General features: G+C 36.7%; 1 protein-coding gene across 1 annotated transcript in view; it reads left to right on the top strand.

Moving 5' to 3' along the window:
• The window catches only part of hivep1 (HIVEP zinc finger 1), a 108,567-nt gene that overhangs the window by 77,525 nt on the left and 14,099 nt on the right, over positions 1-16,943 (top strand). Inside the window, 1 exon segment of the mRNA XM_056480382.1 lies at positions 15,766-15,819. Within this exon segment, the coding sequence (XP_056336357.1) occupies positions 15,766-15,819 (54 nt within the window).

The raw sequence follows: 16,943 nt of genomic DNA, 5'->3' as shown, positions 1-16,943 counted from the left end.
TTTTAAATAAATATATACACAGTTGAAGTCTGAATTATTGGCCTCAAGTATATATTTTTTTCTCAGATTTCAGTTTAACGGAAAGAAGATTTTCTTCAACACATTTTTTAAACATAAGAGTTTTAATTACTGATTTCCTTTATCTATGCCATGATGACAGTAAATATTATTTACTAGATATTGTTGAAGACACTTCTATAACTGACATTTAAAGGCTTAACTAGGTTAATTAGGTTAAAGTTAAGGTAATTAGGCAAGTTATTGTATAACGGTGGTTTGTTCTGTAGACAATCGAAAACAAATATTGCTGAAGGAGCTAATAATATTGACCTTAAAATGGTTTTAAAAAAATGTAAAACTGCTTTTATATAAGCCGAAATAAAAAATATCATATTTTCTCCAGAAGAAAAAACATTATAGGAAATACTGTGAAAATTTCCTTTGCTCTTTTAAACAGAATTTGGGAAATATTTAAAGGGCACCTATGGTAAAAAATCAGTTTGGACAGGCATATGTGTAGGTATAGTGCGTCATATTGAGGTAATATAAACACACCCTGCTCATTGGGCTCAATACAAGATAAATTTTCTCCACATTATCGTTCTAATCGGAATTATTGGTTGTATCTTTAGGTAGGTTTGCAAACATGTGTACTTCTCATTGCGTCTACCTTAAACTTCAGCCGTTTGCATTTCTCGCGGTCACAGAAGTTCCCTGTGATCTTTACTAGGTGCAGCTGAAAGTGCGAGTGCGTTGCCTCACGTGCGCGTCTCTTCATTGGAAATAAAATAACGAACTTGCCTGCAGGTCGCACACCAGAAGCGCTGCTCGGCGACGCGCAGCACCATGCATTTTAGAGTTCTAAACATAGGTTTCTATCAGGGTACACACAATGGTGCTTAAAGTTGGCGGCTGTCCGCGGCACCAAGCCACGATTCGGGACACTTTATATTTCTGCCGCGCCACAGAGCGCCATCTGAATAGTTTCATTTTTAAAACATCTGAATGTGCGTGTCGTGGCTCTGGTGCCTCAGTCAAAGTTAATTCAGTGTGCATGGTTATCAGTCTCGGTGTACAAGCTCGGCACTTGAAACTAGCACACAGTTGGCTGTAAAACTATACAAAGACACCAATGATTTTGTACTCTCTGCTTGGTCTGTGTCCGAGTCGTACATGTACGGCTGAATGCTGATCCTCTCACTCATGTTGCTTCTCTCTGTCTGCCTGTCTGTTGCAAACACAGAGTGGGGGAGCTCTTGGCTCCGCCCCCTTGTTTCGTAGGGCGGGAAGTCGAAACTAATTTTCATATGAAGCAACACACCCCTAAAACAACAGCCTGTGGACACGCCCCCAACATGACACTTCTAAACACATTATAATAAACAAATCTGAACTGTGTTTTAAACTGAACCTAAACTGGCACACTCAGACGAACCATAATATTAATATTAAATATAAAAAAGGGCTAAACTATGTGCCCTTTAAAAAATAAAAAAATTCACAAGAGGGCGAGTAATTCTGACTTCAACTGTATATCATCATATTGCACAGCCCTAGGAGGACATATCCACAAGAACGAACTAAGCTACAGCACATATTTGGTGTCTTTCATCTTGCCCTTTGTCTCTCACACACATATTTTTTCTCCCGAAACTAAGATCTGAGCATGAAAGCACTTGACAGAAACACTTCCAGGGAACCGACTCCAGGATTCCCCCGAATCCTGCAATGCTGTTCGCAATCCCACACTGGGAGACGGGAAGCCAGAAAGCTCCGTTGATTGCTCAAGGATTTGCACACACAGCCACCGCACTGGATCAGTTTTTGCATTTTGCACTCTTTAATTTTTGCCGCAGGACTGAAATAACATCCGCCTAGAACATGTGTGAGTTATTCGTCATATCAGATCTGCTGGTTTTGAAACTGCACTAGGAAAAGTACACTAGACTACATGTACACTGACCGTAAGATCTCTGACCCCGCAGTGTTTAAATGGGTTATTTCACATTTTTACATGATTTTCATCTGCGGGTGGGCTTCAATAACACTATCATTCAAATGAAGCGTGTACTTTATTCAACAAGGATGCAATAAACGGATAAATAGCGATAGAAATTGTAAAAACTGTAACAAAGTGTACTAAATAAAATAAATACGTCTAGATCTGCAATAGGCACTGAAATAAAACTCAAAGTGGTGCAAATAATATCCAAATGCACAACCACATATGTGATTTAGTGATCTACCTAATATAGGTTAATGTAGTGTATTTTTAGTGTGTGTGTGACAGGCTGATTTACAGGCACTCAAGCGCTTTATGCCATAAGTCCTACGCTATCAGGCAAATGACTTTAACCTTTTGACACCTACTCTGTTATTTGTCAAAGCACGTGGTGTGGAAAGCTAACGGCGGATGATTTACATACTGGAGAGCCGATGCTGTACACTCACAAGTCTGTTTTGTCACTGTAGATTAGATAATATGAGATAAATGAATTAACAGAATAGCAGTTCAGGATTTATTTATTTGTTCTGGCCATGCAGATGTTTACATACCCAAACAATATTTGCACGTATGTTATCTGGGTGACACATTAGTTTAAGTAACAATTCACACCATTAACTACTGGCTTACCTGCCTAATATATTAAGATATTAACTGTTTATCAGCCCTTATAAAGTATGATCTTATTTTACATCCTTAATCCTACCCAATAAATTAACCCAACTACTACCTTGCTAATTAGTAGTTCATTGGGCGAAAAGTCTTAGTTAATGATTTGTTAATAATAGTGTGAATTGTACATTTAAAAAATAAAGCGTGACCATTATTTGTAGAAATAAATACCAATGATTTTATTTACATTTGAAATTAAATGTAGAATATTTAAAGCATTAAAAAACTGATCAAGTTTAAAAATCGACATGGAGATGCGTTTCACTTTATATGCAAAAGGAAAATGCATTATATAGGTGTTTCAACCAGTCTGAATCAGTGTATTTGTGCTGGAGAAGCTACTGAGTTTAATAACTTTACTAAAAGGTATTTGCCATGTTTGTTTTGTGGTTATTTGTATTGACCTTATTCTTCAATGCGGAAGTGAGGCGTTTTTGCGATTGTTTTAGAACTTCCGATTCAGTTGCCTATTGGAGAAATGACTAGGAATAATAAACGGCAGAAAACGGTCAAACTACTTACTCTACAAACAAGTGTTTGCATGACAATACAGACAAAGTAGAATATTATAATAAGAAAATATCAGTTTGCAACACCAAGCAGCAAAACGAGCTGTTTTTAATGTCTAAAAATGAATGGAAGTGAATGAGACCGGAAGTCTCCAGCCAAAATGATTCAAATGGCTGCGCCCACTCATACGCTGAGAATAAGGTAAATGCATTGTGAAGTGTTTCTATGCTCTACTTCCCTGTTTTTAATGTGTCTCTGTGGGAGAATTACAGCACCACATACTGGTCTGGCATGTAAACTACATTGTTTTCAGCCAGATTCAAAGATTTCATGTGTACACGGATATTTTTTAACATGAGGCATTTAAATAGAGTAGATCGGATGGCTTTGTGAGCATGTAGCCTGATTTTGTCAGCACAACAATGTTTAAATTATAATGACATTTATAAAATTGCTTCTTTTGTATATTCTAGTAAGTACAGGTCAGCGTATCTTTCTAAGTGTTGATTAATAGTACATGACTTCTGAAACCACATTATCAGGTCGCAAATAAAAAATAGCACACGCTATTGGGCGATACCCAAATTTTGATACCGTCAAACCTCCTCCATATTTTACCTTGGTATACAGTATTACCGTGCATGATGTAAGGCTCGGACAGCATCACCAAACTGTTGTGTTGTGCCTAAACCATTCCGAAACTGAATACCGTATATGCGACCTTAGGATTGCAGTCTCTGTTTGTCTTGTTCGTATTAGAGATCTGCACAGGATGCTCTCTCTCATTCACACACGCGCACACACACACACACGTTTGTTTTTGTGAAAAGTGGGTACATTACATAGGTTTCCATTCATTTTATACTGTCCAAACCATATATTGTATTGCCCTAACCCCACCCTACTCCTAAACCCAACCATCACAGGAGACAGTGAGCAGCTTTACTCTCTGATTAAACTCATCCTGTAGGATTTATAAGCCTTTTGAGAAATGGGGACGGCACCATCGTCCTCATATTTCACCTCCCTTTTGTAATACCTGTGTCATACCTATGTCATTATACAGATTTGTGTCCTGACATGTCACAAAAACACGTACACACACACACACTCATAGACAGCACCAAGCCAGCGACGCACAGCATCACACTCTCTCTCTCTTACATACACATACACGCCTGCTCGCTCGCTCTGGAGCGATATTGTTAGACCGTGTGCCCGCTCCCGTTCAAATTACAAGAGTTACCGACCGCTCCCGCGATTTATGCGGAAATTTATTACCGCAACGCAAGAAATCTGTTCGGGTCCCACGGCTCCTGCGGTACAGCAGCGGGAATGCAGACCTCTAGTTCATATTTACCACGTCTCCCTTCTCGTTCGGTCGAAACCCGAAATACTGCCAAACTGCAGAGGTTGTGTTCTGTTTTGAGACCAGGTCACTTAGTGCGCGACTCGCCATCTTACCTCACCTCTCTCTCTCCTCCACACTGTCCCTTAATGACAATCACGCATACACATTTTTAGGCATTAAATAAATAATATTTATTATTTAATACTTGTCTCCTATATAAGTGCATTGTTTTTTATGACTATTCAAACTGACACCATTGCTATTTTTAGATCCCCCGGTCTACCATATTACCATATTACGGCCCAAGCCTAATATATATTTATTCATTCATTAATAGGTAACACTTCACAATAAGGTTGCATTAGTAAATGCATTTACTAACATGAACAAACAATGAACAACACATTCATTACAGTATTTGTTCATGTTAGTTAACATTAGTTAATGAAAATACAGGTGCTCATTGTTAGTTAACATATGGTGCATAAACTAATGTTAACAAGCATGAATTTGGGTGTTAATAATGCATTAGTAAATGTTAAACTATGATTAATAAATCCTGCACAAGTATTGATCATTACTTTAGTTCATGTTAGTAAATATATTAAACATTAATGGGTCACACTTTACAATAAGGTTTGATTAGTTACATTACATTGAATAATTACATTTAGCCTTTTTCCCCCTGTATTTTTTAATTGAGCCTGCTCTTCAGGACAGGTTCGCTCAGTCCATCTCTCATTTGACAATTTGTTTATGCGAATAAGCGTCACCCACTCATGTCCTGATATTTATACCCACACGCCGTTCCCTCCACCACGGCGGCCATTAAAACCAGAGCTCTGATCACATTAAAGTTCCATTAGCCTCCACGTCGTTAGCGCACATATGCCAACATGTAATGAAGTCTCCTGGACCAGTGGAGATGACCATAGGAATAAAACTGCTTGGTTGTCATGACAGCATTAACCAGGGGAAATTTCAGCCTCTTTTATTGTCCTCATTTGCCACCCTTTCTGCAGCAGCTCTGTTTTCCAAATCCCCTTGCTAAGTGTTCCACTAAATCTGCGGTTGGGAGTTTGGTGCGGTCAGTGGTTTAGAAAGAAAATAGTGTGTTTTTTTTGGAGGGAAAATAAGGTGTGTTTTGGAGATATTGATGAATGGAGACGAAAGCTTCTTCACAATCTATTGAGGTTTGGCTGATTGTGATACTGTATAGAAGTTTGACCTTATGCCACCTAATAACAAATTGATTTAAATGGGACCTATTATGCCACTTTTTACAAGAGGTGAAACAAGTCTCTGATGTCCCTAGAGTGTGTGAAGTTTCAGCTCAAAATACCTTGCAGATAATCTTTTGTAACTCATTGAAACCCTTTTAGGCGTTGATCCTAATTGTGGCGTTTTGGTGACTGTCGCTTTAAATTCAAATGAGATTGTGCTCTTTTCAAAAGAGGGCGGAGCTACTAATGCCAATGATTTAGCATAACAGCATATTCAAAAACAAGACTAAAATGATCTCTGTGAAAAACTGAGAATGTCAAAAGAGGCTCAGACGGAGGTAGACTCCGGTAAAACAGTTCATTTGTGCATCCTAAAAAACGACATTTATAATGATTCTTATGCTGGGTTCAGATTTTAAACCTGATTTTTAACTCACCAACAGGTTTTGAGAAATCGTCAACAAATTCCTGAAATCACAGGCAAATCGGTGCTCCTTTACATGAGTAGCAATCACACAGTGTGAACGATCAAAGATGCGATCTGAGAGAATCGTCAATGAGTCGTGGACGCCTGTGACATATTTGGCATGCTAGATATCTGGAGCTGTCGGTGATTCAAACTCATGCTGAGTGAAATGTGACTAAAAAAATAACATCAGCAATTACCTACAGCCAATGAGAGAGCAGCATCCACTAGTGTGGGTATCTGCAGGCCAGCGGGAGGATGAGGGAGAAGTTAAAAGCACTTATTTTTGGTCTATTTGGACCCAAGAAATGGAGAAAAACTTGTGTAAATTTGTCAGGAGCACCCGTGTCTGTTTGACGTGTCATCTGAGCAATACCACAACCGGGTCAAAAAAGAAAAAAGTTGAGTAGAAATTGCTAATTCCCTTCAAAACCCAGCAAAATAAGTACATTTTATACCCGACTAAAGGCTTCTTTCTCATTATGTAGTCAGTAACAAAAGATATACTACGTGACCTCGTGTTGTGTCCATGTCATTTCTCGCATGCGTTTGGTTGTGAGACGTAGTTTGTGTACTGAGACAAAGTTGTTGGCGATTCTCCTATTGTAAAGTCATGCAGTGTGAAACCCCCTGTCGCCGATCCATCTTACAGTGTAAACACAGGAGCGACGGAACGCTACCCATGATAGTTATGTAGTATGAAAACATCTGTGACACCACTACTTTAAAAGTCCTGCAGTCTGAACTCGGCATTATCTTCAGTAGGTGAGAACTCTAATAGCGGACGGCTGCTTCTCACTCAGGGCTGTTTTTGCTAATGAGGGAGACATGGTCACTAATGGGCAGGGCTTTCCCTCTCCAATGACAAAGGGAGAACATCAAAGTATTTCTGCAGACTGTTTTTATTAAGGTTAATTATAAAAATATAATTCATTTTTATGATTAGAGGCTGGCTATATTCATACACTGTTGCCACACAACCACTTAAAAAACAATATTTTTTTTCATAATATTTTCCTAATATCTACAGTGCTGGGTGTTCCTCACAAAACCCAGAAGTAGATTAACCATGGTAATTTGCGAGGGTAAAAGGGGAAGGGAAAATCTCTAGAGGAGATTCTTTTGCATCTGGTTCATGACTAGCAACTTTGCGAAATGTTTCTGTTCTGCTTTCACTCTTAATTTTGTCATGAGGTTCCTTTCCTGTCAGGTCACCAGACTGTGTATTTGTGGTTTTTGTTCAAATGCGACACTCTTTTGAAACCGAAATCACGAATGCACCATTGCCTGCCAACTTCTTACACTTTGTCCTTCAAAATGGACATGCTTTTATATTTTCTGGGGGTTAATTACACTTAAATGTTGTACCTTTATCTTCAAAATGTTTATAGTAACTTAAAGTGGTAGTTCAGTTGAAAAACAGGTAATATATTTACTTTACCTTTCACTCACTCTCAAATTTTGAACACAGACAGAAAATAAAAATTTAAACAACCAATATTTGATAGTCACACTGTTAACAATTCTTATAAGCTACACCAGTGTTTCCCAACCCTGTTCCTGGAGGCACACCAACAGTACATATTTTGGACGTCTCCCTTTTCTGACCCATTAACTTCAGGTGTTGGAGTCTCTTCTGATGTTATGATAGGTTGATTCAGGTGTGTTTGATTAGGGAGAGGTTGAAAATGTGTACTGTTGGTGTGCCTTCAGGAACAGGGTTGGGAAACACTGAGCTACACAGTAATTAACTGTAATATGAACTGTATTTTACTATAGGACAGTTAAGCGGTATGTTACTGTATTTTAAAGTTGCATTGTAAAAAAAAAAAATACTATATTTACAGTAAAGATGAAGGTGAAGTAAATGTAAATACAGTACTTTTCCTGTAATTTATTTGCATTATATTACTAGGCAAACTGCTGCTAGAAAGTTACTGTAGATTCCACAGGAAATTGTTAAAAGTGCATCAGTTAATTCCATAATAAAATATACTATAATAAAATATACTAAAACTGGATACCCATGTTCAAAAGAAAAAACAGATTAGGAACAAGTGCAGGGTAAATAAAAAGATGACAGCATTTACATTTTTGGGTGAACTATCGCTTTAAGGGATTTAAACTACTCTGCAATTTTGAGACCGTTTACATTTGACAGGATTGATTTGATTAAAGCAAACTGTGGTGTAATTTCTCTGTTAGCACGATTCATTTGAATAAGTGCACCAAACAAGTGGACATCAGTTGGTGAAAAGATCTCTGTCCATTTTTAAAATAAACTCTTGTGCGGTTTAACAGAAATGTGAACGCAACACTTACCAAAGACATCCTAAGGACATCATATCACAAGATGCGATCTTAAAAGAGACTGAATTCATGTCTATTTATGTCTTGTGTAATTAATATATCATCCTGATATATATATGTTTCCCATTACAGATGCAGCATTTGGGGGGTTTTGATATGTCCATTATGGTTTGTTCTTAAAAATGTCAATGATAGACCAGGAACTAAAACAATGGACCCAGACTAAAAATATAGATGTATTTTTTTTATATCTGGACTACAAGAATCAGGACAGCCAAACTACAAGTTAGTAGATCAAGTTAAAAGATGTCCCTGTAGGAGTGATGAGCTTCAAGGCACAGTTTTTACAGTTATGATTTCTACATCAACAGGCATGAGACGAGTTTCTGTTTAATGTAAATCTGGCTTACTCTAACCATCTGTGACTTTAAGTAATAACAAGAAACAGTTACACAATTGGTTTTGATTTAAGTTTGCTGTTGAGTAGCTCCGCCCACAGTAAGATCCCATTGGTTCAAAATCTCACTCCACTTAGCTTGAGTGGTCTAATTGTCTGTGATTTTTGCTGTGTTATGCTGCAGTGGACTGATAAATGACTTCTCGTTGGAAACTGTTCGGACGCGGTGTTGATCTCCTGTAGCGGTTGATTATCTTTGCTAATGATTTCCCTAGCGTATGCAAAGAAAGTGGCTCTGTTGAACAATGCTCTTGTGTTTGAGGTCACTTTGCATTTGCTCATTCCACATTTAAGGAAACGGCACCTGCAGCCACTTTCTGTTGATTGTGATTTACAAGCTTTAGGTTCTTCTATATAACAGGGCTTCTCAAAGTCTCAATTCAAGAGTCCATATCTGAATATTAATCAGATGTCAGTGGTCTGGAAATTAGTGGTTATAACACAACTCGATTTTAATAAACCTGAACATACATGAATCAACCATTAAAACAATTAGCTTCCTTTTCAAAAAGACATTATTAGCAAATGAAATGACTAGAGAGAATCGAAGTGTCAGCCATTCCTATGACAGAAAACTACCAAAAGTAACGGTTGAAAAAAGCAAAGCAGGCTAATGTGAAAGATGGCACTGTTGTTTCATAGGCCGCCATTTAAAGTTTCCACTCTTCATAACTCTAATCTCATTACATCAGTTATTGCTGGTTTGAACCAAAATTACAGCAGACACCGTCCACACATTTCATTCATGTTCTCCCAGCACAAAACGCTTAAGTTAACAATTTTAAGTGGATTGAGCATAAAACTATTACGTTGTCCCCAAAAAATCATAATAATTGTGTCGTTTCAGCTTATTTTTAATAAGTAGTTTGAAGAAGCAGCATAAAATAGTTTTTTTGAGGATACGTCTTTTTCCGATCATCTTTGAAAACTTGTTTTAGTTAAAGGGCACCTATGATAAAGATAAACTTTTTCGTAAGCTGTTTGGACAGAACTGTGTGTAGGTATAGAGCAGGGATCACCAAACTTGTTCCTGGAGGGCCGGTGTCATGCAGATTTTAGCTCCAACCCTAATCAAACACACCTGAACGAGCTAATCAAGGTCTTACTAGGCATACTTGAAACACCCAGGTAGGTGTGTTGAGGCAAGTTGGAACCCTGCAGGGCACTGGACCTCCAGGAACGAGATTGGTGACCCCTTTTATAGAGTGATATAAACACAGCAAGTCTTTTTTTTTTTTTAATTTCCTGATGTTAAAATAGGACCCAAATCCCAGTGATTTTGAGGCCCACCGCAACGTGACGTAGGAATTGCTTGACAGGCGCCATGATTCTATAATAACATGTATACACATCCACAGAAAATGTTTTTGCTAAGGGATTAAAACATGTTTCAACTCTCTGTGGTTTTTATACGTTTTACAAGTTTAAAACGTTTTTAAAACAGAGCATGTTTGTAATAAAGACAGTAAAATCGCTATCTAATTCTTAATCTCTATAATCACCACAGCCGCATGGTGTCAGTAAATGCGCGCATGTGTGTACTGCAAATAGCATTTGTGTGAGACTCATCGTTTCAGAAAGGCTTGAATAAACTCCACCACACATACATCAAATAAACTTACTTGGTATTTTTGACTAATGAGCTGTATTTCAGCTTCATCCGAGTCTGTCTCTATCACTGACTGCTGTTTATCTAACGTAACGGAGGAGAAGCAGACACACACATGGGAACGGTGGGCGGGGAGAAGCAGCTCATTAGCATTTAAAGCCACAGGCTACAAAAACAGCTACACTGTTCTCAAGATACCAAAATGGGCAGATTCTGGAGGATATAATAAATAATCCAATGAGTACTTTGAGCTGAAACTTTACAGACACATTCTGGAGACACCAAAGGTTTATCTTACGGTTTGTAAAAGAGGTAAAATAGATGCCCTTTAAAACTGACCATCCTCACCTATCCAAACACTCGTTGAATGTCGCCCATTTACGGCAAACATCATACACTGACTGGTTATCATGACAACAGCGTCATGCAGGAAAACTATCACACTCAGTTTAATTTCAGACCACTGCAAAAAATCTCCAAAATTAACATGACAACAACTTTAATATGCGTTTATCAAAGTAGGTAATCCACACTTTGAATCCCTTACATACAATAAGTTCTCTTGAAATATGAAATGGAGATCGAATTTGGAAAATGATCCCATCCTGGAACAGGGTTTGGGTGGATTTGTGGTTTCATAAAGTAACATTACTACCGTCCATATGCTCCATTGATTGCTCCAAGTGATTGATGGGAAAAGCTGTAAATCTGCGGTTGTGGTTAAACCAAGTGGTTCAAGCCTATAAATGTTTTTGGTGACTCTGCAGCTAGAAATCCCCAGGATGATGGTGCAGAAAGTGATGGTATTATGACTGGCCATGCTGATCTGTTTGTGTTGGTTTAGTGGGAAGAGAACGAGTGAACACTGATGTGATGTGGTGTGATCTACAGTTTGACTGAGATAATTTTCCGTTCGTAGAGTTTTGATGAGCCATAAGGAGATATGGAGCAAAATTAGGCTCTCACGGACACACTGATTATTCTAATTTACTGTTGTTTTTGTTCAAACTGTTATGGTTACTGATTCTGTTTTTCTAGGAGGTTTTTAAAACAAAGGCAGATTCTCCAGTGGAGGATTTTGCAACGTATACTGAAATCCATGGCTGTTTTGTAACTGTTGCTAAATGAAAATGCTAGTGTTGTAATTTAAGGAAGTGTTTCTACAGCGTAAAAATGCCAGGTTCCACACAATCCCTTCATCTCGTCACAACACAAATCGATTAAGTTAACTCGATGGTTTTACAATTTTAAGTTGATTGAACATAAAACAATTAAGTTGTCTCTAAAAAAAACCTTAAGAACTGTGTTGTTTTAGCTCAATTGAAATAAGTAGTTTAAACAAGCGGCAGAACCATTTTTTGTGTAGAAAACATTGGTGAAAAACAAATCTTGTAGAAAAGCCAATAATATTTCTGAATAAACGTTTCACTAATTTATTAAATTGTTTAAAAAGCACGATTGATTCAAGAAACTAAGCATATTTTCAGCATCTACATGTTTGTCCATTTAATTTTGAGAGTTTGTGCGATGTTTTTCAAAAGATATTACTATAAAACGGTTGGCTTTTTCTGTTGTGATTTCGATTGGTTTACATTGTGTGCTCCCGCATTTGTCCACAAACATGGCCGACCGCTACTCACAGTGGCGTATAATCCTGAGCCGGTATAATGTAGTAAGAAGTACAGTGGGGGAAATAAGTGTTGAACATTTCATGTTTTTATACTGGAGTAATATTTCTAAACAAGCTGTTGACATGGAATTGAACCTGGTTTTGGTAAAAAAAACCCAAAAATACAAACATTAAAACAAAACAAAGCTGGAAAATTTGTTCTGTGTATTAACAATGGAACGATACAAAGAGAAAGTGCTAAACTACTGAAATGTATTTAATACTTTACATTAGAGGCTTTTTTTGGTCATGGCAGCTTAAAGACACCTCTCATATGGAGAATGAAGTCACATGTACTCAGGGGTGATTTATTTATTAGTGTAAATATCTTTATGTTTCTGTGGATCCTGTTTATTAAATCTGATCTTTATTTTGTATTTTCTAGTTCAGGTGATTGGCTGAGATTTATTTTCGTTTGCTAAAACCATTAGAGTTTCCTGGGCTGTGTTTTAGATCATTGTCTTGCTAAAATGTCCACCCTGGCTTCATCTTCATCCTCTTGCTAATGTAGATATTGGACTGAATCAGCTGATATTCAATTACACTGAGGAAGGACAGAGGGTTGCTAAAGAACTGCTGAGAGATTTCAGCTGCTGTCTGGGCTTTCACTGCCGAACTACACCTCCCTTTCTTCATGTGTTCAATACTTTTTCCCTGCGTCATTTTACACAGAACTTAATTTGTGAACTAATTCGTTTAGTTTTCTTTGCATATATGGATTTCTTTGGTTTCTATCAACATCTGGTGAAAATTTCAAGTCAACAGCACCTTTAGAAATAAGTTTTCTGAGAAAAATTGTGACATGTTCAATACTTATTTCCTCCACTGTATGTAAACATAATTGAATTTGACTTTGCAAAATGTGTAAGAATCCTGTTTTTTGAGAAACGCATAAAGGTTTTGAACCTGTAAACATAAATGATGACTGAATGTTCCTTTTTGAGTGAAGTTTCCCATGCTGTGCATCTCCTGGACAAAAATCCGTTTGTTTTCAGCAGCTCTTGTGTGGTGTGAGATGTTGGATGTGGGTTGATGGGAAAGATTAGCTAAGATTGGGTTGTATATAAATACATTGGGTTATATAAGAGATTGAGTTTGCAGAGAGAAAGAGAGAGAGTTAATGAAGGGTGTGCCTTCAGCTCACTCATCATGACATAACATAACACACAGTGCGACCTCGGTCACTGGGCTCCCCTTCGCAGATCCGCCCTGTTCTGCATGCACAAAACACAGTCATTCCCCAAACACTGTCTCTCAGTGGCCGCCACATTTTTCCAAACAGCGAGAGAGCATTCTTTCTGAAACTGCAGCACAGTGAAGCGTTGTTTGCTCATGCTTCGTAATGGGGTTTTGTGGTTGAAACAGACCACACCGATGTCTTCTGCTTTTTTGTATTTCTGAAAGCCGCGTTTGTGAGAGACTTAAGGTAGTGAAAGGAGATGATTGCTTCTGATTCCACACTCAAATCTTGCAGCACATGTGCCTGCATGCATATCACAAACACACACTCTACTGGCTGCTCTTATGTAATAATCAGTAATTGCATTTTAATATTGGCATATTTTCTATAGAGGAATGTCCCTCCCGCACACAAAGCAGATGTCATGAAATATGAAATGTCTGCCGTAGCTGTGAGATTCGCACAGGCTAATTTAATATATTAAATTTTATATATTACAATTAAGGAACGAATTAAGATTCCATTTGAAAATTGTCAGTTCTCTCATATTAGATTTATGATTAATATTTGAGTAAAACGTTTTTGATTCTGTAAATGACAGATGATGACATTTCTTCCAAATGTAAAAAATAAAGAAGTATAATTACCATTAACGCATCTCAAAATAAAAGTTTGTTTTGACAATGTGTGTGTGTGTACTATGTATATTTGGGTGTGTATAAATACACAAATGCATGCATATTTTTGAGAAAACGTTTGTTTATATTTAGAAATGTCTGTATATACAGTTGAAATCACAATTATTAAACCCCCTTTGTTTTTTTTTCCTTTTTTAAATGTTTCCCAAATTATGTTTAACAGAGCAAGGAAATTTTCACAGTATGTCTGATAATATTTATTCTTCTAGAGAAAGTCTTATTTGTTTTATTTCAGCTAGAATAAAAGCAGTTTTTAATTTTTTAAAACCATTTAAGGTCAATATTATTAGTCCCCTTAAGCTATATTTGTTTTGATTGTCTACAGAACAAACCATCATTATACAATAACTTGCCTAATTACCCTGTCCTGCTTATTTAACCTAGTTAAGCCTTTAAATGTCACTTTAAGCTGTATAGAAGTGTCTTAAAAAGTATCTAGTCAAATATTATTTACTGTCATCATGACAAAGATAAAATAAATCAGTTATTAGAAATGAGTTATTAAAACTATTATGTTTAGAAATGTGTTGAATAAATCTTCTCTCCCTTAAACAGAAATTGGGGGAAAAAATAAACGGGGGGCTGATAATTCTGACTCCAACTGTAAATGATATATACATTTAAATATCAATGCAACAAAATACAGTGGTTCTTATATGTTATTCGTGGGAGTGTCGTTCTAAAAATAACCCGCATTAGGTGAAGTCCGTGAAGTAATTTGCTTTATTTTTTTTATAAGGCCGTGAAACCCCTCCCACTGCACACTTTATATACATTTCTCAATCATTTACATTTAGTCATTTAGCAGACGCTTTTATCCAAAGCAACTTTCAAATGAGGACAAGGAAGCAATTTACGCAACTATAAGAGCAGCAGTGAACAAGTGCTATAGACAAGTTTCAGGTGTGTAAAGTGTGTAAAGAAGTTAGTGGTATAGCCAGAGAGGCAGAGAGGCAAACATAATACATATGTTTAATACACACACGTTATGTCAAATCAAACTTTTATTTTGGATGTAATTAATCTTTGCCCAGCACTAATTTTTATATTTATTACCAATAACAGTTTAATTAAGAGAAGTTGAGAAATCAGTAGTTGGTTGTATAACTAACATTATTCTAACCAATTTAATTTTCTGTTTTAAAAAAAATTGATGACAGTAATTTAATTTGAAATTTAACAGAAATGTTATTACCTTTAACAGAATAAAATAATAAATCATTTTAAACATACTCTTACATAATAAATATAGAAATTGCATAAAAGCTAATTTTGTCAGTTAATTATTTTTCTATAGCTGTACATATGAAGTATAATATGATGACTGCTGTATTATACATTACATTCTACTGATTTAGATACGGTATTCAAATATCCACCTCCAATATAATTTTAAATTAGAAAAAAATCAGAATATTAGTCAGTATGGTCACCAATATCTCTACTATTTTACAATACATTCCTCAAAGTTGTATTCTTGTTATTGTGTATATGTTATAAAATTGTAATCCCTATTTTAAAGTGCTATTCTGAATTTAAAATCTATGCTTAGTAGTACTGCAGTATCCAAAATTGCATTGTCATGTGGCTAAAATATGTTTCTTTTCTATTGCAGATAAAATAGAAGAGGCGCAGAAAGAGTTCAAAGACCCCAAAGGTGCACACAAAGGTATGCTTAATCATATAACACCTCATTTCTGTGACTGTTCAAATTGCAACATCCACAGGAAGCTTTCCTCTCCTCCCCCTCTTCAATAGCAGAACATCCAGTACCTAAGCCTTTTCTCTGCCTCTCAGAGATGTACAAATGTGTCTGTGGCTTTAAATGGGGGAGTCGCTGGGTGTTTTTGTGCAGCAACTGAATTACTCTGTTCATTACGTCAGTCACGTTTTTCAAGGCAAAAGAATTTGTGTTCAATTACAGGGCAAATTCCAGAACAGTTTTTCAGACATGCCTCCATTCAGCTTCTCAAAGGTGGAAATGAGCTCTGTTAATGAACCTGCCATACTTTACACAATACCAGTTAACATGTCTCTGGATTAAAGGTCCAAAGTAACGTTTTGTATTTTTTAAGATGTTAGTATCAGTATGTTAGTTTTATGGATGTCTTTAAGCTAGTGTGCTACAAAATTTCATGTTTAGAAGATATAGAGCTGATATAAACATGTAAAGCCTGCAGTTTGCCATTTACGCCTAAATGGATCAACGATTTTTTTCACGTCACTTCATACTTCAGTTTCTTGACAAATCTTCTGACCAATCAAATGCTGTCTAATGTCTGACATACCCCTCGACCCCTTCAAGAAGCTTCTTATTTGCTTTTCATGTGATGCTCTTGATCTCACCGACTCTCACTGGCAGAGCTGTGATGAAGACCAAACCCTATTGGCTGTTTTTTAAAAATGCTTAAGTTGAGATTATGTCAAAGATCGAATTAAAACTGCACATTTCAAAGCACGTCAGGGGTCACATGCACCTTTAAAGGGGTCACATGCATTTTCGTGTTTTACTTTTTCTTTAGCATGCTAATGTATGTAGCTTTTTGTTTGTTTCATCTCAAAGTTCATAATAATATCAGTTTAATAGAGAAGGCTGATATAGAGATGCTAAAGACACTCGATTGAATTGTCCTTCACATATACGTGTTGTTATGTGGAAAATTTGCATGAAGATGCCCAAATTTCTTTACAAAGTGAGAAAGCATGAATTCAGTTATCACATTAACCCACAATTAGTTTGAACCCCAAAAGTGCCTCACAACTTTTTTGTCACTATATGTAGTTATGGATAAA

This window comes from Danio aesculapii, chromosome 19, assembly GCF_903798145.1.
Source record: "Danio aesculapii chromosome 19, fDanAes4.1, whole genome shotgun sequence".
NCBI classification, from domain to species: domain Eukaryota; kingdom Metazoa; phylum Chordata; class Actinopteri; order Cypriniformes; family Danionidae; genus Danio; species Danio aesculapii.
Note: the sequence above shows the minus strand (reverse complement) of the source record. Positions and strands in the feature narration are given on the sequence as shown.